The 22,701-nt window shown below is 33.8% G+C and overlaps 1 protein-coding gene and 1 long non-coding RNA gene across 6 annotated transcripts in view; both read right to left on the reverse strand.

Annotated features, from left to right (window-relative positions):
* Positions 1-203: 203 nt before the first annotated feature.
* Positions 204-11,356, reverse strand: LOC129247121 (uncharacterized). The gene is made up of 2 exons (XR_008582537.1): positions 11,250-11,356; positions 204-268 (listed from the first exon to the last, which is right to left on the reverse strand). It is a non-coding gene; the product is annotated as an uncharacterized LOC129247121 (long non-coding RNA).
* An 89-nt stretch (positions 11,357-11,445) lies between these two features.
* LOC129247120 (uncharacterized) overlaps positions 11,446-22,701 on the reverse strand; it is a 121,023-nt gene continuing 109,767 nt past the window's right edge. For 2 of the 5 annotated variants that reach the window (XM_054886062.1, XM_054886059.1), the window contains exon 11: positions 11,448-17,324. In XM_054886062.1, coding sequence (XP_054742037.1) covers positions 12,301-17,324 — 5,024 coding nt within the window. In that variant the 3' untranslated portion in view covers positions 11,448-12,300. Of the gene's footprint in view, positions 17,325-22,701 lie in introns of all 5 variants that reach the window. The other 3 variants (XM_054886064.1, XM_054886060.1, XM_054886061.1) reach the window with 3 other exon arrangements.

Consider the following 22,701-nt stretch of genomic DNA (forward strand, 5'->3'; position numbering starts at 1 on the left):
CCCTTCAGTTGCGTACAAATTCAAGCGTTTTCGCGTGTTTTGCTTAGACTTTAAAGTTGTTATAATTTTCGTTATTTATGCTAAAATTGCCGTTAGTCCCCCAAGTCTGTGGTCTAATTTTACTCCAAGTCCAAAGTGTTATTGTTGTTTAGTATGCATTTGCACTAATGTTGGACAAAAATAAATTTGTTTTATATTTATTAAAAAAAAAATCTATAACCAATTTCTATAGAAATGAGAAATAATTATAGATCTGATTGTCCAGGCCCTGAAACGAAAGTGGCAAAAAAGAAAAGAGAAAAATAAATTAGTTCATTGGGAAAATATTTCAAAATGTGTAGATATGGAAACATAAAAAGCTTTATCAAAGAAGTGGAATAAATGGCGCGCAAAATTGACAAGGAAAACAGATGTGAGTAACGGTATTGGCGAACGCCGCACCTTTTGCCAGCGCTAGCTTGACACAAGGACATAAATACAGTCGAAGCTTGTTAAGTCGAACGTTTGAGATGTCACAGCTTCATGAAAGCGGAGTGAAATTGTGTTGATTTTTGTTGACACATTTTTCATTGGAACTATGGTTCGAGGCATCGAAGTTCGACTGTATTTGTAAATATTGAAAATTCCATAAAAACATACAACGGTAGAAGGAGCGGCAAGGAGCTATGTACCATGATTTTTATGCTACATATTTTTAGATTGTTTTAATTTAATTATTGTTTTTATTTTTAATGTTACGCTTTTTTATTTTATTTTTACTTTAATTTGTATATCACTTTTTTTTATGATTAGCTAAAATTTATTTATACGTTTAAATTTATTTTCTGTACTCGAAATAAAGTGAGAGATTTATTTGCTACTACTGAACCGATCGCCTACACTAAGCTACACATTTCCAGCCTGTCATAGGTTGTGCTTTATTTTTTAATTGATTTGGAAGTAAAATAAATATAAATAATTTTTGCACTTAATAGCTAAAGCACTGGCAGCTGTGGCTTTAACTTCTCTTCAATTGTCGAATGTTTTATTTTAATATCTCGAAAAGTGTTGAAGGTAAAGGTATGCGAAAAAGTGGTTTTAAGAACACTAATTTTGATACTTTTCAACAGAATTGCACTGATAGATACCGCAATATGGGTATCAAACAAAATGTATTAAACAAAATTACTTGCAAAATCATTTTGAGGGCTGCCGCCTTTTTAATATAATTGATTTTTTTATATAATTAATTTTAGGCAAAAGCGCGTTCCAATTGTTGAAGATTGAATGAGAAGTTTGCAATCATCTAACCGCATATTTAGATTTCATTTTATCGGCGTTGCCACCTAGGTTCAATATGCCAAATTAAATCAAAGTTTAAAGTTAAACATACCAATAGGATGTTCCTGAATTTAAATTGAAAACAATGTCTTTGCAAAATTATTTTGAGGGTTGCCACCTTTTTAGTTTAATTCATTTTAGGAAAAAATGCGCTAAAATTGTTCAACATTAAATGAGAAGTTTGCAATCGTCTAACATATAGATTTAATTTTATCGGCGTTGCCACCTAGTTTCAATATGCCAAATTAAATTAAGGTTTAAAGTTAAATATATCAAAGAAGATGTTCTTAAATTTGAATAAAAAAAAAGTATTTAAAAAAATTTCTTAGCAAAGTTGTTTTGAGGGTTGCCACCTTTTCAGTATAATTAATTTTAGGAAAAACACGCGCTAAAATTGTTCAACATTAAATGAGAAGTTTGCAATCGTCTAACATATAGATTTAATTTTATCGGTGGTGCCACCTAGTTTCAATATGCCAAATTAAATTAAGGTTTAAAGTGAAATATATCAAAGAAGATGTTCCTAAATTTGAATAAAAAAAAGTATTTAAAAAAATTTCTTAGCAAAGTTGTTTTGAGGGCTCCCACCTTTTTAATATAATTAATTTTAGAAAAAATCGCGTTCAAATTGTTCAAGATTGAAGGAGAAGTGCGCAAACCGCATATTTAGATTTCATTTTATCGGTTCAATATGCCACCTAAGTTCAATATGCCAAATTAAATTAAGATTTCAAGTTAAATACATCAAATAGGATGTTCCTAAATTTAAATTAAAAAAATCTTTCCGTTTAGTCTTTAGCACAGTGTTGCCACACTTCTAAAATAACAATTTATAATCGAGTTGTTTAATATATTAATTGAAATTTTGCGCTGTTTTTATATATTTTTTAATATATTTTTAAAAACTTTTTGTTTATTATTATTTTTTTGTTTATTAAAATTATTAATACCTATTTATATTATAATATTTTTTTAATTATTAATTATTACTTTTAATATTTTTTTGTTTATTAATTATTAATATTTGTAATATTTTTTGTTTATAAATTATTATTTTTAATAATATTTTGTTTACTAATTGTTATTTTTTTGGTTTACTAATTATTAATATTTATAATATTTGTTTGTTTATAAATAATTATTTTTAATAATTTTTTGTTTATTAATTATTCTAATTTTTATTAATTTTTCGTTTATTAATTATTATTATTTTTAATAATTTTTTGTTTATTAATTACACTGTGGTACAAAAAAAAAAGTTGCAAAAAAACTTTGGATCGGACATGGTGAGGGTTGTAGCCTTTGAAAAACTGAAAATAATGGTATAGTTGAAATTTCCAATACACCCCCAAAATCTCATTTTATGGCCATAAAACCGTTTTTCAGTAGGTTGATATGAACAATCACTCCTAACTTCGCCAATTTCCATCCGATTTCGAATTTGCTTTTTTAGTTCGAAAGAACAAAAACAAGCCTTTTTGACAGTGTGTTAACATTTTTTCTGAAATGACAACTGACGAGACTGTAGACGGAAGTATTTGGAATTTTTTTATTTTTTCTCTATTTTTTCGACTTTGACATAATTTTTACGATATTATCCGATATTGAGGATTTTTTTTAGTACAATACTGTTATAGTAAATTTAATTTTGCGTCGAATGAGCTATATTTGACTGTAATTGAATTAAAATTAATAGAGTTGTGTGGGTTTTAAGATTTTTTCTTTTTTTACTACGAGATTTGGTATGCGTTTCGAAGCATGAAAATTATAACAAGTGTCATTATAAACGCATAATATTTATTGGAGTATTGTGCAGTGCAGCACTGTACGGTATGGTACGGTGCAGTACACAACGGCACTAGTTCCAAACTTAAAAATGCATTGGAAACGGCCCTTTGGAGTTTAGTATGGTACGGTACATTTGTCATTTCTTCATCAGTTTTGAATACTTCTCTGTAAGAAATTCGATCATCATCATTCATCTGAAGTCGTCATCAACTAAATTCCATTGTTTAAATCGAGAAGCGAGCGTTTCAGATTGTCTTCCCGATAGAAGTATGTAAATCACGAGAAAGATCCTGAAAATCTGAATTTGATACAATGTCTCGTTCTGAAAACTTAGAACCAGACGGAAAGTACTCTTCATCATCAGGTTTATTGTTATCAGTTTGATCATCATCAGCAATGAGTTGAACTTCCTTCAGTTCATGACCTGCAGTTGAGTCAATCATATCGTCCAAGACTACGGGGTTCTTAACAGTTGCAACATCAGCATACTTTATGTGCTTTCGAGTTTTATAATGATGACCGTTTACGTCCGTTTTACAAAAATAACAACCATCTGGTTTATGATAAGGCTGATGATGCCATATCATCGGAGAATATTGAGAAAATTGACTTTTCTGGCAACGTTTTGATTTATATCTTTTGAATTTCAATGAAACAAACAATAAAACTTTGACGTTTTAATAAGGTTAAATTATAATAACAAACTTCTTTTGTTAATCAATGTACAGTGTGAACTTTGGCACACTTGGGAGCTTTTCCATATTTCTATTGAAAAAAAATGTGCTATAATATGTCAGATATTTTCTTAAGTTCTAACCAGTTCTGTTGTATGCAGTACAGTGTACTCTTATGTATTCATATATACTCCAATAAATATTACGTATCTATAATAACGCATCAAAACACGTCCTTATTCCCATTTAGCGTAAGCTATACCAACATTCCAAATTAGTAAAAAAAAAAAACAAAAAATCTTAAAACTCGCACAACTCTACTAATTTTAATTCAATTACAGTCAAATATAGCTCATTTGACGCAAAATTAAATTTACTATAACAGTATTGTACTAAAAAAAATCCTCAATATCGGATAATATCGTAAAAATTATGTCAAAGTCGAAAAAATAGAGAAAAAATAAAAAAATTCCAAATACTTCCGTCTACAGTCTCGTCAGTTGTCATTTCAGAAAAAATGTTAACACACTGTCAAAAAGGCTTGTTTTTGTTCTTTCGAACTAAAAAAGCAAATTCGAAATCGGATGGAAATTGGCGAAGTTAGGAGTGATTGTTCATATCAACCTACTGAAAAACGGTTTTATGGCCATAAAATGAGATTTTGGGGGTGTATTGGAAATTTCAACTATACCATTATTTTCAGTTTTTCATAAGCTACAACCCTCATCATGTCCGATCCAAAGTTTTTTTGCAACTTTTTTTTTTGTACCACAGTGTTATTATTATTTGTTTATTTTTATTTTTTTATGTTTTTGCGTACTATTTAATTATTTTATTTTAAAATATTTCAACCCTTTTAAATTTTTATTACACATTTATTTATTTCCTTTGTATGATGAATTTTTTTAATTTCGCTTAATTTAATTTTTGCACTATGTTTTTATTTATGTACATTTGACTAATTGGGATTATTAAATTTTGTTTTTTTTTTTAATTTTGAGTAAATATTTTTTATGTACCATTAACTTTTATATTCAAGATTATTTTGGATTTATTTAATTTCTTAGTTGCTCTATTTTAATAGATTTTACTCATTGTCCTAAATTAATTAAATTTTTTTATATATTTATGTTTTTCTTTATTTTTTTATATATATTTTTTTATTTTTTTTTTTATTTTTTTAGTTTAACTAAATTTATTTTTAAATTGGCTTTAAAGTTTTTTAAATTAATTTTTGTTTTATTTGATTTTTTTTTTTGTTTTTATTTTCTATTTGAAATTTTGCCATTTTATCTATCGTGACAATAATATAATAATATAATAATAAAAATCATTATTATTTTCAGTAATTTTTTATTTATTAATTATTATTTTCATTAATTTTTTGCTTACTATTTAATTGTTTTATTAGAAATTTACTGAATATTCCTAGTGCGAACATTGTTTTAAGTTTAATTTAGATTTGTTTCTATTTAAAAAAAAGAATTGTTTCTATTTAAAAAAAAAGAATTGTTTCTATTTAAAAAATTTCAACCATTTTAACTATTTATAAGAAATTTATTTTATTTGCCTTGTGTGAACAATTTATTAATTTCGTTTAATTTAAATTTGTTTTTATTTAAAAAGTTTCAACCATTTTAATTTTTTTTAAGAAATTTATTTTATTTCCCTTTTGTGGAAAAATGTTTAATTTCGTTGAATTTAAACTTGTTTTTATTTATGATCATTTGACTATTTGGATTTATTTAAATTTGCTTTTTTTTAAATTTATTGAAATATTTTTTATGCCATTACTCCTATATCCAAGTTTTTTTGTTTTTCTTCAATTTTTTCTTTGCTCGATTGTAATAGACATTAATGTTTGTTTTTAAATTAATTTAATTAGTTAATTTTTTTTTCAATTAAAAACACATTTGTTTTATAATTTATAATTATAATAATATATAATTTATAAAAAAAAATTATATATTTTTCAAAAGTTTTTTTATGTTCAATTGTTTTGATTGTTTTTAAATATTTTTTTTTATTAAATATTTTTTTTTAATGTTTTTTTTTAATTTTTTTAAACATTTTTTAAAATTTTTTTTTTAATTAAAAAATTTTTTTTTTAATTTTTTAAAATTTTTTTTAATTTTTTTTAGCTTTATTTTGTTTTATTTTATTTGTTTTAATGTAATTTGTTTCCTTTTTTAGTTTTGTTTTTGACATTTTGACATTTTATTTATTTCTTCATCTTTACCTTTATCCGTAATCGTTATCTGCATCAATATCTTCACATTCACCCTTATGTTTATTCTTATTTTTATCTTTATTTTGTTTTTATCTTTGTCTCTTTCTGTGTCATTAATTTTGTGTTTATATTTATGTTCAATTTTATCTTCATCTAATGTTGGTTTTTATCATTATCCCTATTTTTATTCTTATCTTTATCTTTTTTTTTTTTTAACGACCTTATTTTTTTCTTTGTCTTTATCTTAATCTCTAACTTTATTTATTTATTTTGTTAATTTTTATATTTTGTTAAATTTTATTGTACTTTAATTTATTTAATTTTAATTTATTTTTCTTTTATTTAATTTAATTGTTTTTTGTTTTAATTTTGTAAACTTTTTTGTCTTTATTGTCTTATTTCATATTCATCTCTAACTTTATTTAATTTTTTTTATATTTTTATTTATTCTAATTTTATTGTACTTTAATTTATTTTATTTTAATTTATTTTATTGTATTTTATTTTAAATTTTTTATTTCATACTCCTTTGCCTTGCAAGACGAAAACACTTTTCACATTGAGCAGAGTAAAGCCAATTCACGCGAATTAAGAAAGGACAAAAAAATAGCGAAACATAAAATTTAGGCAAAAAATAATTTATTCAAATTAAGTTACACAAATGTAAGTAAATTAGTTTGCTTTGTATGAGAGAAAACTTCACCTTTTTTCATTTTATAAAAATATTTTTTCGTTTTAAATTTTAAATTTATCTCGCTTTTAATATAACAAACAAAATTTGTATTTGCGTCAAAATACTCAAACGGAAAAGCCATTCTTAGCTCAGATAGAATAACAAAACAGATGTAATTTAATATAAAAATATTTTATTAGAATTGTTATAAAATAGAATTAGAAGAAAATTAGGCGCTTAAATAAGTTAATCGGTTTTAGAAGGAAAACGAAGAGAGAAAACATTTAGAAAACGAACGAACGAGTGTTTAATGCGGTTAAACAATATCAAGTAAAAATATAATACAATATTTATTTTTTATTCAATACGTATTCACAATTATTAAGAAAAAATCTTCATTCGTTCCGTCGGTAATTCATTGAGATGATAGTTTCTATCTTTTCAGTTTCTAGTTTTCACACTCAGTAGCCAAAGGTGGAGTTCTTCTCTCCGTACGATTTTTTTGCATTACAAAAAGCACTTCAATAGCTTTTGTTGGCACAAAAAATATTTGCGATAAATATGTGGACATTGAAATTAAAAAACAACAAAAAAAATACATTGAAAGAAAAAATTCATTTAATGCCAATTGTTTGTAATGTAAAGCTTCACATTTAAGGTGTTAATTACAGTTTGGTTAGCCAAAAAATAACAATTCAATATAATACAAACCTTCAATTCAAAATTATAAAAATTCAATAATTTCGGTTTTTGATTATTAATTTGAATTAGTAAACAGTTTATAAGGAAAAAGAAGAATGGAAATATTTCGATTTTGAATTAAAAGATGTTGACGAATTTGAATGGGCATCTAGGATTGATGTGAAACTTTAACGATTTTTTATAAATGTTTTAACTTTTACATTTATTTATTTATCGCAAATATTTTACTGTTTGAGAAAAATATTAATAATTTAACAAAAGGGGTTGAGCAGAGGCGGCTTTGCTAGCAAGCTTGTTTTCATAAGAGAGTCCACACCTTATTGAAGGAAAAAAATGTACAAAAATGAAGAAGATTTAAATTATAAGAAAAATTATTTGATTTGTAAAGCTTTAAAGCAAAGCCAATTAACGAATTGGAGACACAGGCGATCTACATATTAGGCGTGCAGGCGCAGTTGAGAATTAAAATGAGTTGATTGATGAATTGATTTGAGAGATAATACAACATGGATTAAGATGAAAGCTCGCATAGAACGCACTGGAGTTGCTTGTTAGTACTAAATTGGGGTAATGTATGGCCTGAAACGTAAAGCGATGGACGACGTATTGCACATTATTGGACATATTCCATCAAAAAAGCCGAAATAATTGGCGAATTGGCCAAACAGATCATCAGATCATCAAATATTTCGCACACTTTTCATGCCTAAACTAACGGCAAGGAGTGCAAACTCAGAAAGAAACTCAGGCGGAAACAAGACGAAGACTTTAAACATTCAACCATTCTTACGGCGTGGGTGTCTAAGGCGGAGTGAGATGAGCAAACAATACAGCAATACACTAGACGAAGCTCGCGGAGATCAGGTATCTATTGAAGTAAGTAGCAGTAAAGGCAGCATCTGAACGAGAGTTGATGGTGATAATTGAAATATAATTCATGCGGGTGGTTGACCACTCTTATATTAGAAAAATCTTTGCCTATAATTTTAGTTTGAAGTCCCAGAAGTTGGATAACCGTCACGGCTGCTGTAAAGGCCTATTTGAAACTTGTATTCTAGATTGTCGGCTTAAGAAGATGAGTGGATAGAGCTTGTCACAAAGAACGGAAAGGAATTAACACTTGAAATAATTCATGGGAATGTTTGGAGATCGCAAATTCCTTGGTTGCATAAACTGTACACCAAAGATGGATGACGACGGCTGTGGTCATTTACTCGAAAGACGGTTTAACTCTCTAATTTACACTACATTTCCGGACACCTAATATCCACCGATAATTCGTGATTTCTTGCAAACACCTTATCAGATACTGAAGGCGAACCTAGAGATGGATAGGCGATAAAAATCCTGGATGATTTTTGTGACGTTGAGTGAGCGCATGCAGCAACAAAGTTTAGTAGGTAAGCACACATTCAAAACTGTTTTCTCTCTATGTAAGACCTATATTTCTTATTAAATAGATTGTATTAACAAGCATTTTTGCGAGCGGGACGAAGTAACACCAGAGCACGTCCTCTGTGAATGTGTAGCTCACGCAAGATGAAGACTCAAACCCCTAAATCCATTGGCGGTGTAGAACAAAACAGCCTAAGTAAGTACTAAAATTCTATAGAACCCTCTAAGCCATATGTTAAGTACAATAGACCACAACAGAGGCCGCACTGCGTCATGCACAATAAAAACAAGGGTCTTAATAAATAAATAAATAATTGGCGCGTACACTTCTGGTTAGGTTTTAAGACGATGTGGTTCCACAAATGGAGGGACCTCCAGTCTTAAGCGGACTCCGAATGGCAAATGGTTTTTTTATGAGGAGGTTTTTCATGGCAGAAATACGCGTGGAGGTTTGCCATTGCCCGCCGAGGAGCAACCGCTATTAGGAACAACTTTTTCTGTCAGAGATTCGAACCTACGCACTCCCGAATAGTAGTCATACAACCAAACCTCTCAGCTACGGCGATCGGATCTTACTATAAGATATTTGTGTATCATAAGGAAAAAAGGGACACTGCGACCTAGAAGATATTTTCTATCTAGATGAATATTAACCCAAATTAAACTCATCTGTGCTTCAAGCGGAGGTGTATGCTGTTCACGAAGCAACGAACTTTTTTGTAGAAAACAGGTGAAGAGGCAGATCTGTATGTGTCTGTAGCGACAACAAATCTGCGCTCATGGCCTTAGACAGCCCTCCAACCACTTTAAGGGTAATTGAGTGCTGTAAATCCAGGCTGAACTATGTCGGTAGATGTAAAATCCTGATGTGAACATGGGTCCCGGTACATGTGGGCATCGCGCGTAACTTTACCCCTCCCTCTTTAGCTAGAATGGGCTCTGAGGGTAACTTCTTTGGCCTGGAACCCGTTCTGCCACTTCTTCTTTAGCCACGGTTAGCAAACGGGTTACTTCAACCCACCAGCGAGCTGGGCAGGTGGAGAGAGGCTGGAAATGGACAAAACTGATGTTTCCCCGTCATGTCCGACCGACTGTCGCAGATTCTCCTATCATTAAGGGGACTGTAGGCAGTAGGTTGGACAGATTACGGGCCACTTTCTGGGGGGGAAGCACTTGGAACAAGGTAGGCATCTCAGAGAGTGCACTCTGCCCAGCATGTGTAGAGGAAAATGAGACGGCATACTACTTTTGGTGCGTCTGCCTGGCTTTCGCTCGAATCAGGCTTGAGTCTCCTTGGTGCACTACTCAGATTTCTTTGGAGGTCGAGTAAATTTAACGAAAATAAAAAAGGGAAACCGAAGGCAGTACAATGGAATGCACTTGGCAAAAAAAAAAAAACAAAAAAAAAACAACTAATGTGGAACAAAAATCACTTCAATTAAGGGCTCGCGGTAAAGCAGAATAGACCGCTTCAGATGTCACAGTGCTCTATGGTCCAAAAAAACTCAGCTGCACTAGAGGGCTTTCTGTATCAGTAGCCAGTCGGTGCAACCGGTTTATGCAGGGCCGTAGAGAGCATATCCGGGCCCCGGGTGAAAATTGCAAATGCGGGCCCTTTCCAATTACGCCTAATTCATATAATTCGAATTACTCTCGAGTCTGGGCACCTCTGAGAACTCCGGGCCCAGGGTAAAAAGTTCCCGATCCTAACCCCTCGCCTCTCGTTGGGCCTGGGTTTATGTTATTAACAGGAGGGGCCCTAGCAAAAACTACGATGCAGGGAATAGAAGGTAGCGGCTTATTTTATTTATCATTTTTGGCAATTGAGCGATGTCATATAGAAAGTAAACAAGTGTGCAGTTTGACACAACAAAATTACAAAAACAAACCCCTGATATGCTTCGAAAATCTAAAGCAGCTAGCGGTGCGCCTACGCAAAATGAATAAGAAAAAATTTCAAAAGTCAAAATCTATTTTATATACAAAAAATAGTAATTCTCGCAGTACATTGATAGCTAAAAACCCTAAAGCACATAATAAGCATCTGGATAAGCTCCACTAACAAGAAAAAAATGCTCATAAAGCTCATCTACGGCATAAAACTAAAACTGTAGGTCGCTCCATTTGTGTGAGAAAGCATCGATACTCACATCATAAATTAGAGAAGCAGCGCGGCCAAGTACACAACAAAAGCAGGTAAGCATCAATTAAGCATATATGTAAATATATATAAACAATTAGCGCCTAAAAATATGCATCTACTGCAAAGCAAGCATATCTCTCACATTGTAATTTGAGCGCTAGCAAATCTCTCCATAGCACATTTTTAGCTGTGGTGTGTGGGTGTGGAACGCCTCCCGAAAACATTTTTTTTTATTAGCACATGGAAAAAAACGAGCTTTTACGCAAAATAAAATAATAAAAAAACAATAAAATTTTAAAGAATCAGTATTTCTTGTTTAGGTACCTTAGGATTTTGAATGAGCTTGACAAATACTTTGTTCGTTGATGAAGTAAATTATTGGATTAACGTTTTGTGATAAATTTCGCAATTTACAATCTTTACGCTTTTTTGTGTGTGTCTAATTTCGATTGGCCTATAAGTACGCTTGGCTGATGGGTGGTTGGTCGATTCAACGATTTTGTTTTTTTGTTTTTTTTTTTACATATTTACATACAAATAGTTAATGATTTTATATGCATGTTTGTATGTATGTATGCACTGAGGTAACGAACGATCGAACGAACGAATGAACGATTTTTCTTTGTAGATATTATTTTCGACGAGTGATGGTGCGTTTTTTGTTCAGTTTTTCTCTTTTTTCGAAATTTTGCATATTTTACAATTTTTTATGTTTGTTTTCGGTTATCTATTCTTACACGGTTATTTAGCAGAATTATTTTTTTTTTGGTTTCTTTTGTGTGCATGATTTATGTGGTGGTTTTATTGTTAAAATTGCGTTATTTTACAAAAATGAATGATTCGTCAAAATGCAAAATCTGGCTGGCGAAGTGTGCGTTGTTTTTTTTACAAAAGAAATTTGTGTTTAAATAAGAATTAGATGAACTTCAACTTTCTCATTAATTATGCTTAATTTTTTAAATTAATTTTATTTACAGCATACGAAAAGATGAACGCATTTTATACGCCTTCTTCTCTATGAATTTTTCATATATATTTTTTTTTTGCGTGTTTTTTATTAATTGAGTACAAAAAGGCAGTGTTGTTGTTCTATGAATCTCTTCCGTTTATATGCGTGTGTCGCCTACAGCTCAGCTGTTGCGTCAGACCAAATTTTTTTGTTTTTGCTTTTTCTTGGTGGTCCATGCACTTCGCAATCTTCTTCATTAGTGTTTCATAATTTACAAGTATTTCAAGTTTTTAATTTGCATCACCATTTTTTCTGTTCCTAAAATTAAAACCTAAACTCCTAATGTTCTTAAGTATTTATTTGTCCCCCTCCCCTTTTTGGCACCGCTCATTCTTATGTGCCGCCTACCCTTGACCCTTGGCCGTGCTAGACTTTGCGCCAACGACTCACCGAACCCTCGCGCGATTGCGACAAATAGTCCGGACTTTTGCTATTTCGTGTGAAGATCTCGGGCGACTCTGTTACGCGCGCCAAATCGCTGTTTATCGTCTTCGAGCTGAGCACGCGTGGACACCGCACCGACCAGGGGCTGCGTCGCGTTGCATCTGTCGCTGCGCGATACGCTTTCGGCGGTGGTAAGGTATCAGTTCTACCATTCGCCTTCGACCACGTGTCATAATAGTCGGCATAGCTTTTGTCCGCTTTCATGTCGCTTGGTGTGGGCGCTGGGGTAGTCTCCACGGATGTGTTTTCCAGTGAGTCCAACTCTTCTTCGAGCACGCGTTTGGCAGCTGCCTGCAGCTTTTCCATGGGCATTTGACGCAAATGACTGCTGTCGCGCTTTAGCAGCAAACTTTGCACCAGCTCGTTGACTAGCTTATCACTTACGCTGCGACTATTTGCCGGCTGTCCCATGATGGGCGAGGCCGGACTATTGGGCGTCGAGGGATTGTCAGCGTCTATGCTTGTGTTTTTACGCAATGGCAGCGAGAGCCGTTCGCGTCTTTGTGACAAAGTCTCGGCCTCGACGAGTGCATTCGGGTTTTGGCGACGTGTAATCGATACATTGTGCACGATCTTGCGTCGACTGGGCTTGAATTGTAGCTCATCGGCGAGCTCTCTACTTAACTTATCGTCATCGAGTGGGTCGTTGTCGTCCTGCAGCAATTTGAAGAGTCTGGAATGTGTGGCGGCACGTTGGTAGCTACTCATTTTACGTAGCTCGGGGAAGCTTTCCGACTCGGTGTCGGTTTCTGAGAGTGGTTTGTTCATATCGGTAACGCCAGAATCATCTTCCTCCATTTCGGATTCGGAACGTTGGGAACTGTTGCGTGAAAGCGTGCCTTTTGGTGTGCACCTCTCGACCGAGAGTGAGTGTATATTTATATCGGATTTTTTCGATACAGGTGTTTCCACAGCACCAGTTTCGAAGGCGGAAATTCTATCACGCACTGAGATTTTATTTTCTTCTTTCTTAAGTCCTAAGTCGGGTAAGCCGTTGGGTGATAGTTTCTTTTCCACAATGGGTTCAACATACACCTCAGGTAAATTCTGCTCGAAATTTGTGGGTGTGGCGCTGCGTTCTGCATTGGCATCAGTGGGTTCTGTGTGCAAGGCCGGGATTTCAGTGTTTGCTTTGTTATGCGCCATATCGACGTCAACGCTTTTACCTCTTACTGTGCTGGGTGTAACTTTTTCAAGGCTTGATTTTTTAGAAATGTTGCCAACGCCAAGACTTTTACCTGTGGTCGCACTTTGTGTAACGGTTGTTGTGTAGTAATTATTAACTGCATTTTCTATGTTTTCTTGTTCATTTGTTTTCATGTTTCCGCTCTCAATGAGCGAGTTCCTGTTGGAGGAACGTCCTCTTCTCACTTGCCGCTCAGCGCTTGCTTCCTTCTGCTCATCAATGGAGGTAGTGAAAAAAGCCATTGCTTTGCGGTAATTATTACGTTTTACGTTTGCCTCTTCTGCATCGTCTGTGGTCTTGATTTTTGTATTGTCTGCCACCACAGTGGCCATGGTTTCTTCATTATCGTCGTTGTGTATCCACTGCTCCAAGTCTTGGTAGGGTTTACTAAACTCATTCATCTCCATAGGCGGCTCCCACACATTTGCCACAACCGGTTCATGCAAAGAGGCCACCTCCCAAGTTTCCGTTTCCGCTTCCGTTTCCTCTTCCTCTACTGGTATTTCATTGAACTGTGCAGCCAGTCTCTTCTCTTCCTCCACGACTGGGTCAATATATTCGGGCTCAGCTCCTTTCGCAGCTTCTAATGATGCCCAAAGTCCTAAGTCAACAGTTGGCTCATCGGGCAAAGTGGCTGCGAAGGATTTGGGCACAACCTTTGTGTAAGGTGTCTCATCGATGGAATTATGGCGTTCCTGTTTGGCCCAGAATGATGCAGCGTTATAGAAATTGACATCATCTGTATGATTCTTTTTGGCCTCGATTTCTGCCCAGAAATCTATTTCTTCATCGGTATCAACTTCGCGTGGCTCTTCCGGGTAGAGTGTAGGGTCATAAGTAGTTGGAGTTTTCTCTGCAGTTTGCTTGCTCCTGTCGATGTTAGCCCAGTAGTCGATTTCCTCCTCAACGTGCACATTTTCTTTGGTGCTTGGTGTGGTTTGCTTGGCTGTAGCCATTGAAGCTTTAACCTTTTCAACAGATGCCCAGAAGTCTTCTTCTACTTCTTCCTCCTGCTCCTTTTCTTCAACTTTTTGGTCTGTTGTTGTTTCTACAATATTCGCTTCTTCCCGCACTACTTCTTCGTGTTCCTCAGAATTGTCCTCCTCGCTCTCACTGGTCTCTACTTCCAACTTTTCGTCAACTGCTGTAGAAACCTCGGCTCGTAGTACCGTTGACATTACTTCTGTTGCTGATTTCATTGCTTTTGGTCCATAGGTAACCTCATTTATAACTTTGCGCAGCATTTCGCTGGATTTGGTCTTTGTTTCCGCAGTAGGTTTGGAATTCTGTTTGGACTTTTCTATTTCAGCCCAGAAGTCGACTTCCTCCTCTGCATCTTCCACTTCTGCCACAACTGTGGCTACGGTCTCTGACCTAGCTCTGTTTGATTTTTCTGCTTTTTCTACAACTATAACATCTTCGTCGATTTGTTCATGTGTTTTCTTGGTTGCTGCCGTAAACGTCGACCAAAAGTCGTCCTTGGCATCAGCTAGTGCGCCTGGTAGTTTTAATTTAGGCACCGGTAGCGGTAAGTCATCCTCATCTCTACCAGCCCAAATATCTTCAACTTCTGTTTCATCTGCTTGAACTTTGGCGGCTATGGGAGTTTCCTCTTTTACGCTTTCCGTTGTTGGTTGTTGTTTTTCCACTGATTTGCCCCAATAGTTTGCCGATTGCTCCAACATTTTCTGTGCTTGTAGCTTGGTTGCGCGCAGGGTGGCAAAGAAGTCCAAGTCGTCCGAGGGCACCACTTGTGTTACTGTTTCCTTAACCTCACATATGTCATTTTTGCTCTTAGCTGGTTCTTTTACCACTGCCATTTTACTATCATTTTCCAGCTCTTTTTTGACTTCCGCTATATTATTAATCACATCGTTCTTAACCGTCTGGTCCATAAATTTATTACGCATATTCAATGAAAATGACACCGATACGTCTTCGCTGCTCGATCCCACAATATCGCATACCGGTTCCGGTGTAGGTATTTCTTCAATGGGATATGCCGCTGATACGCGACGTTTATCCGGCTTGCGTTCCATTGAACCGGAACGTGAAGAACCACTCAAACTGATGGTAACACTAACTTCAAAATCATCATCGTACTCTTGTGCCTCTACTGTTTCATCGTCGGAGTCGTGTTTGAGGTCCGCCACAACGAAAGAATTGCGTCTTCCTTCCGATGAAATGCTGTGACGTTTCTCCTCAATTTGCGATTTTCCCACCTCTACAGTGGCCACATTCTCATCGTTAAACGAGAACTTAAGCGGCAATCGTACCGTAACCGACGTCGAGTCTTCTTCTTCATCGTCATTGTTGTCATTCTCTTCGATCTGCTGCTCAACGTGGGCTTCTTTCTCGACAGTTGTTGCATCGCTGACACTAGAACCTTCACGACAAATGATCGTATTCGGTTTGTCACTACTACGTTCCAAATCGCTGTCCTCTTCATAGATAACACTCAAATTATCATAGTCCATGTCGTCATTTTCCTCAATACACTCATCCAGCTCAAGTTCCTCGACAACCTCTTCATTGTCTTCTTCATCGAATATGTCGCTTTCACCATCCGCTGTGGTTACGTCATCTTCATCATCTGTCTCAATTATGTGCGACTGGCGATTCTTATAGACCTGTATATTGGTCACAGATTTTATAGCCTGCAAACCGGTTGTCTCAACACATTTGGGTGTCTCATCAGAATCTTCTTCTTCGTCGCTGCTGCTTGCGCCATCAGAACTTACTTCTGTTTCCGAAGCTAAGGTGACGATTTGTGCAGGCACAGGCGACGCATTGTCCGTTGGTGACTTTTCGCCGAATTCCTTGTCACGCTCGCCTGCATAGTTCTTTTCCACATCTTTGCTCATATTTAGATTATGCTCGACCACTTTGGACATATCTTCTAAACGTTGTGTCAAAATGTCGATTACGGAACCCTCACGTTGTGCGCGTCGCATGGCATTCGCTTTTAATGCATTGCCGCTAGTTGCGATCTCCTTAATTTCCACGGCATCGTTGCGTTCCGGCGGCTTACTTTTCTCCACTTTAATATGGTGCTGTAGTATAACTTGCGACGGCATATCATCCGTGCTGGGCGTAACGATGATGTCGGGCAGTATGCTGCTGGCGCGACTCGATGACGTACTCTGACTATAGCTAGGCGCTACCGGGTAGGGATATGGATATGGCGGCATATAAGCAGGGTACGCGGACGCATTTGAGTCGTATTTGACATTTTGCGAATCAAATTCATTTATGTTTTGTGGCGGCGGAGGATGCATGTATGGATATGCGGGTGATGTGGTTTGAGTTGCTGACGGGTTTGGAGGATAAAAGGGATAGTAATATGGATATGGCGGCGGTGGATGGGTTGGATAAGCGGCATTGCCGGTAAGATCATTGTTAGTAGGCGGTGGTGGCATATGATAGGCGTAGGGCCAAGGTGGGAAAGCCTCACCGTTGGCGGATGGCATGGGGGGTGGTGGATACCAGGGATAAGGATATGGATAACCGTATGCGGGATAGGGATGTTTGGGTATGTAATGAGAACAAGAGTCGGAACTTAACGATGAAATGGAGGATGAGGATGAGGTGGTGCAAGGCATATATGGTGTAGATGTGTTGGTAATTTCGGATGTGTCCTCATCATATTTATTAACATTATTTTCTATAGATTTTTTAGTGTCAGTTATTTTGCTATGGTTCTCATTAGCTTGCAAAGGATTTTCGTTCAATTCAACACAATCGGAGGCTGCCAACTCGGCTAAAGTGTGTGTTATTTTTTTTGATTTTTTTTGTTTTGTTTTTTTGGAATAAATTTTATGTCAAGGGGTTTGGAAAGAAATAGAAAGAAGAAATAAGAATAGTATAATTAACGTAATGAATGCTAAAAAAATTAATAAAAATGTACAGGGTGCGAATTTTTTTAATTATCAATTTACCAATAAAATGCTACATACAAGTAACGAATGTGGATAAATACATATCGGCCGCTTGTGGAAAGAAACTCATAACTCAAAATTAAAAAAAAAAAATTATTTTCAGATAAGTATGCAGAAGGGAACATTTATTTATTTTCATAAATTTTTGATTAATTAAATTTTTTAATTCAAAAATTAAAAAAGAAAAGTTCAAATAAGTATGCAGAAGTGATAATTTATTCATTTTCATAAATTTTTGATTAATTTTCATATTTAAATAAAAAATTAAAAAAAAAAATTTTTTTGATATAAGTATGCAGTAGTGATAATTTATTTATTTTCATAAATTTTTCATTAATTTGAATTTTTAATTCAAAAATTAATTTTTTTTCAGATAATTATGCAGACGTGATAATTTATTAATTTTCATAAATTTTTGATTAACTCAAATTTTTAATTCTAAAATTAAAAAAAAATTTTTAATTCAAAAATAAAAAAAAACTTTTTCCAAATAAGTTTGCAGAAGTGATAATTTATTCATTATCATAAATTATTGGTTAATTAAAATTTTTAATTCAAAAATTAAAAAAAAAATTTAATTCAAATATTAAAAAAAAATTTTAATTCAAAAATAAAAAAAAAAACTTTTTCCAAATAAGTATGCAGAAGAGATAATTTATTTATTTTCATACATTTTTGATTAATTTAAATATTTAATTCAAAAATTAAATTTTTTTTAAATAATATGCAGAAGTGATAATTTATTTATTTTCATAAATTTTTGATTAATTTAAATTTTCAATTCAAAAATTATAATTTTTTTTTTTTAAATAGCCAGAAGTGATAATTTATTCATTTTCATAAATTTTTGAATAATTAAAAGTTTTAATTCAAAAATTATAAATTTTTTTTTCCAAATAAGTGATAATTTATTAATTTTCTTAAATTTTTGATTAATTTAAATTTTAAATTAATTTCATAATTTATTTATATTTATAAATTCTTTATTGGATGAAATAGTGTTCTTACTTTTACTCGGCGGGGCATAGCAGTTTCATTACTTTGAAGCCGTTTTTCTCACATTTTTCATATTTTGAGTTATGCCGTTTTTTCAGCAAACGAGAGATATGTATTTTTTGCATGAATGTACATGTGATAAAATGACATGTAAATATGTTTAATAATGCGTTGTTGTGATATATATGTAACTCATTTACGAAAAAACTGAAAAATCCATTTAGGGTAATTTCAGGGCCAAAATGCTCACATCACCAATAAATAAATTTTGCTACAGCATATCCAAATAATCGAACAAAAGTGTAGCGAAAGTCACTGCATTGCTGTTAAATTTTCATAGTTAATCATGCACATCTCCATTAAATTCATATTTAATAATATTTTTTTTAGTTTTTTTTTTTTGTATCTAAATTAGTCTCAAATACATGTTTGTTTGTATATGTAGGTATATGTATAAGTAATGTAGTTATAGTTTTGAGACTTTTATTCATACTGAGTTATAATTACATCAAAAAATTATTTATCCCAAATGGATTAGCTGGAGATTTTTTTGTATATGAAATTAATATTAATTAATAAAAAATATTTCAAAGCAAATTAAAAATCAAACATTAGAAAAAGAAGCGTTTCATTTCAGTAGTAGCTATGGGCCACCCCAAAGGTAACTACTTTTTGCAGTTATTGTTGTAAACTTCTTTGAATCGTAAGTTAATGCAAACAAAAGGTGAAATTTCCCTTAAACTCAAATAAATTCTAAAAAAAAGTAAAAAAATAAACCATATAAACTATAAATAACAGTTAGAGTGTCGGATGATTTTTTTTGTTTTTGTATATGGCTGGGGGGTGTATGTATTTTTGCTCGGATCAAATGTGTTCGTGAATTTGTATGGAATATATGAAAATATTCTTTGAAAATTTCATTTCTTGTAAGTGAAAGTTTTTATGTGTGTGTGTGCTTTTGTTTTTTGTGCGATTTGGCGGTATCAATAGATGAAGCCTCTTGTAAAATTTTAAAAATTAAGTGCCTGCTGTTCAAAAGTGCCTGCAGAAATAAAAAGAAACCGGTTCAACGAGGCTGCAGGTAATAGGTAAATTCTGAAATAACGCAAAAGAAAAAAAAAAAAAACAAAAAAAAGAAAAAAAAAACAACGCTGAGATACGAGCACTTAATTTTAGCTCCTATATTACGGATCTGTGTGCCATTTTTTTCCATCTGGTTATGTTTTGCATTGGCAAAAGCCCATTTCGATTTCCACGCAAGGCAGTTGGTACACAGAAATAAACGAAACTACCGACATTCGAAGCTCGTGTCGCTGGGAAGAGAATCGACTCTAACACCTAAATGAGTCCAATCAGCAAAAATGCAAGCAAAAGGGGAAAATACTATATGTTTAATAATAAAATCAGCTCTCGATTGATGTAGGTGCCCGATTCGCGCTTTGTCCGTTAGGCAGGCTTGCTGTTGTGAGACTTAAGGGGTTATATACAGTTAGAATTTTCTAAAAATCGATTTTTTTAATTTTATTTTCTTAATGTCCATATATGAAAGAATACACACAGATAATTTAATATCGTTCCGGTGAATATTTTCGAAGTTACGCGCAAATATGAAATGGCGCTTTAAATGCGGTTTTCTCAAAGTCGGTGACCAACATTGCCCGAAAACGGCTAAACCGATTAGTCACAAATTTTAACACGAGCTTCCTAAATATATTTTTTTTTTGGCCGAAATTTTGGTCAAAAGTCAATTTTTTTTGAGATACCGCCATTTTGTCAAAAAAATTTATTTTGTTTATTATTTCGATTAATTACTAGATTTAACATTACTTTAACGAAATATGTTTGGTTTTTCAATTTTAGAGAATGAAGTTCAGAGATATAGTGGTCAGCCCAAAACGTCTTTTTTGAGAGGAGCTCCCGGAGAAGAGCTGTAGCTCCTTTCCAAATAAATATTTTTACTAATACGAAGTCTTAAAATACAGTTAATGATAAAATAATATGTGTACAAATTTTTTGCTCAATAAATTTAAAAGTTTTCTCAGAAAAAATTTGGAAAGTTCGCTCTTTTTCGGCCTTCTAACTGCATATAAGCCGATGAACTGGCAAGAGAGGGTTCTGCCATAAATAACGTTCTTACAGTACCGGTATTCACACCATTAGGTGCAGTCAATAATACAATTTCCCTAAAATACCTTCGAATCGCAGATTGTAGATGGATAGACCAGACGAAATGCAAAATCAGCAGGGCGTTATGGCCCACCTACAACCTCAAGCAATCGTCGACAATGATAAACATGAAACGACGGGACGCCTGTAGACTAACGGAAACAAGGAAACAATCTTCCATTTCCTCTGCGAATGCCCTGCCCTATGGAAGGACAGAATGTTAACCATGGGCAAACCGCTGTGCGAGAGTCTCGAGCAACTTTCTAGCTTAAACGTCAACAGCCTAATAAGGTTCCTAAGTCTTGCTGTAAAATGAAGCGCTAGTTGGATTCTGGATGAGTCACCACTCTAACCAACCCACCAACTGTATATAACCCCTTAAGAATACTTTGTGCGCAATTTGGCGGCAGCTGTCAGTTGGGATCATCTCACCTTCTCTTCAGTTGCCTTGCTTTCAGAGGACTCAAGTCTAGGCAGTTGGGATCTCATTCTTTTGAGCTGCCCCAGCAGAGTTTCAGCCCTTCCCTTGTAATGGCATCACCTTGGACTAATTTAGTTTCTAGTCCAAACTAAACTAACCTAACCTGCGTTAGATTTAAAAAAAAAAAAAATGTTTGCTTGCAGTTTTAAAATTTTTCTCCATATAAAAAATGTGTGCGATTTTTGAGGCACTTCAAACTTCATTTTATTGTACAGAAATTTAATGCGCCATAAAACTGTACGAGTATACTCAGAAGATTTCTAAAAAATCTGCTTAAAAAGTTGGAAATTCTGATAAATTTCTGTGAATTTCATACAAAGCTTGGGATTTTGATTCATATGACTTTTTTGTTAAGAATGAACTTTTTTGTTTTTGAAAACTACCTGAAATTTAATTAAAAAAACTTAAATGTCAAACTTTTCAGCCACAAGGGACAAGGCAAATATACATCAATTAAAATATTAACCCTTTGCGGTTGTATGTCTACTCCCAGACACCGAAGCTTTTTTATCATTTCGGTCGTATGTCTACTCTCAGTAAGGAACCATAGCAATTTTGTACTGCATTTATTTATAAATTCAGTAAATTTTGCTTATCCTTCCTAATCTTACTTGTTATGCTTCGCTGCTCTTTCAACGCAAACTAATTGCGACACGCAAGTCCAAATTTAATACTTAATTTAATAATATCACTAGATCAGCGGATTTGCTTTTTTCTTTCGCCGTGTATGTATGTATGTCATCACAAAGTGGAATGACGAAAAGTCATGGTGAAAAGATTTTTAGAGGTGTACAACCTAGCAGGTCGTTATTCGGCTCTGAGCGAATTTGACAGATATGCCGACTTCATTCGAGGTGTGTTTCACTAAGCTAAAGAAACAGAAAACGAATGACGTAAAATTCAAAGTTTGCCTCAACATTTTGTTTCACCATTCCTAACGAGCAAACCTGGTATCTGTCATCCTTGACGAAAAGCCGTTCTATACGCACTATCGTCCAAAGCTTATAAACTTCGTGTCGGCTGTTAAAAGCGGTTAGTCCGTTTCTTTTTTCTTTTATCCCGATATTATTTATTCACCACGCTATATTCACCTTGAATGAATGAATTCGCCTTGACAAGGGATGAGTGGAATTTTTTGTCGATATCTGATTAATATTTACGAGGGATGCCCTGTATATGTCGGGATTGCAATCTGGCAACTGACAGCTGTATCGCAGTGTTTGACATTTTTTGGCTTTTACGTACTCAGAACGTTTTGAAATACCAGCGCTATTTGTGTTGTTTACAGTAACTTAGAAGATTCATCTCGGTCCAAAAATGGAATTAAATCGTGAACATTTTCGTGCGATTATTTTTTACAACTTTCGACGTGGATTAACTCAGCAACATTGCATGGATGAACTTAATTCATTTTTTGGCGATGAAGCTCCATCAAGGACCAGTGTTTATCGATGGTATGGTGAATTCAATCGTGGTCGTAGTTCACTCCATTGATGCTGTGCGCGAACTGATATTGCAAGATCGGCATGTGACCTATCGTGAGATTGAGACAATCT

This window comes from Anastrepha obliqua, chromosome 5 (assembly GCF_027943255.1).
Source record: "Anastrepha obliqua isolate idAnaObli1 chromosome 5, idAnaObli1_1.0, whole genome shotgun sequence".
In the NCBI taxonomy this organism is placed as follows: domain Eukaryota; kingdom Metazoa; phylum Arthropoda; class Insecta; order Diptera; family Tephritidae; genus Anastrepha; species Anastrepha obliqua.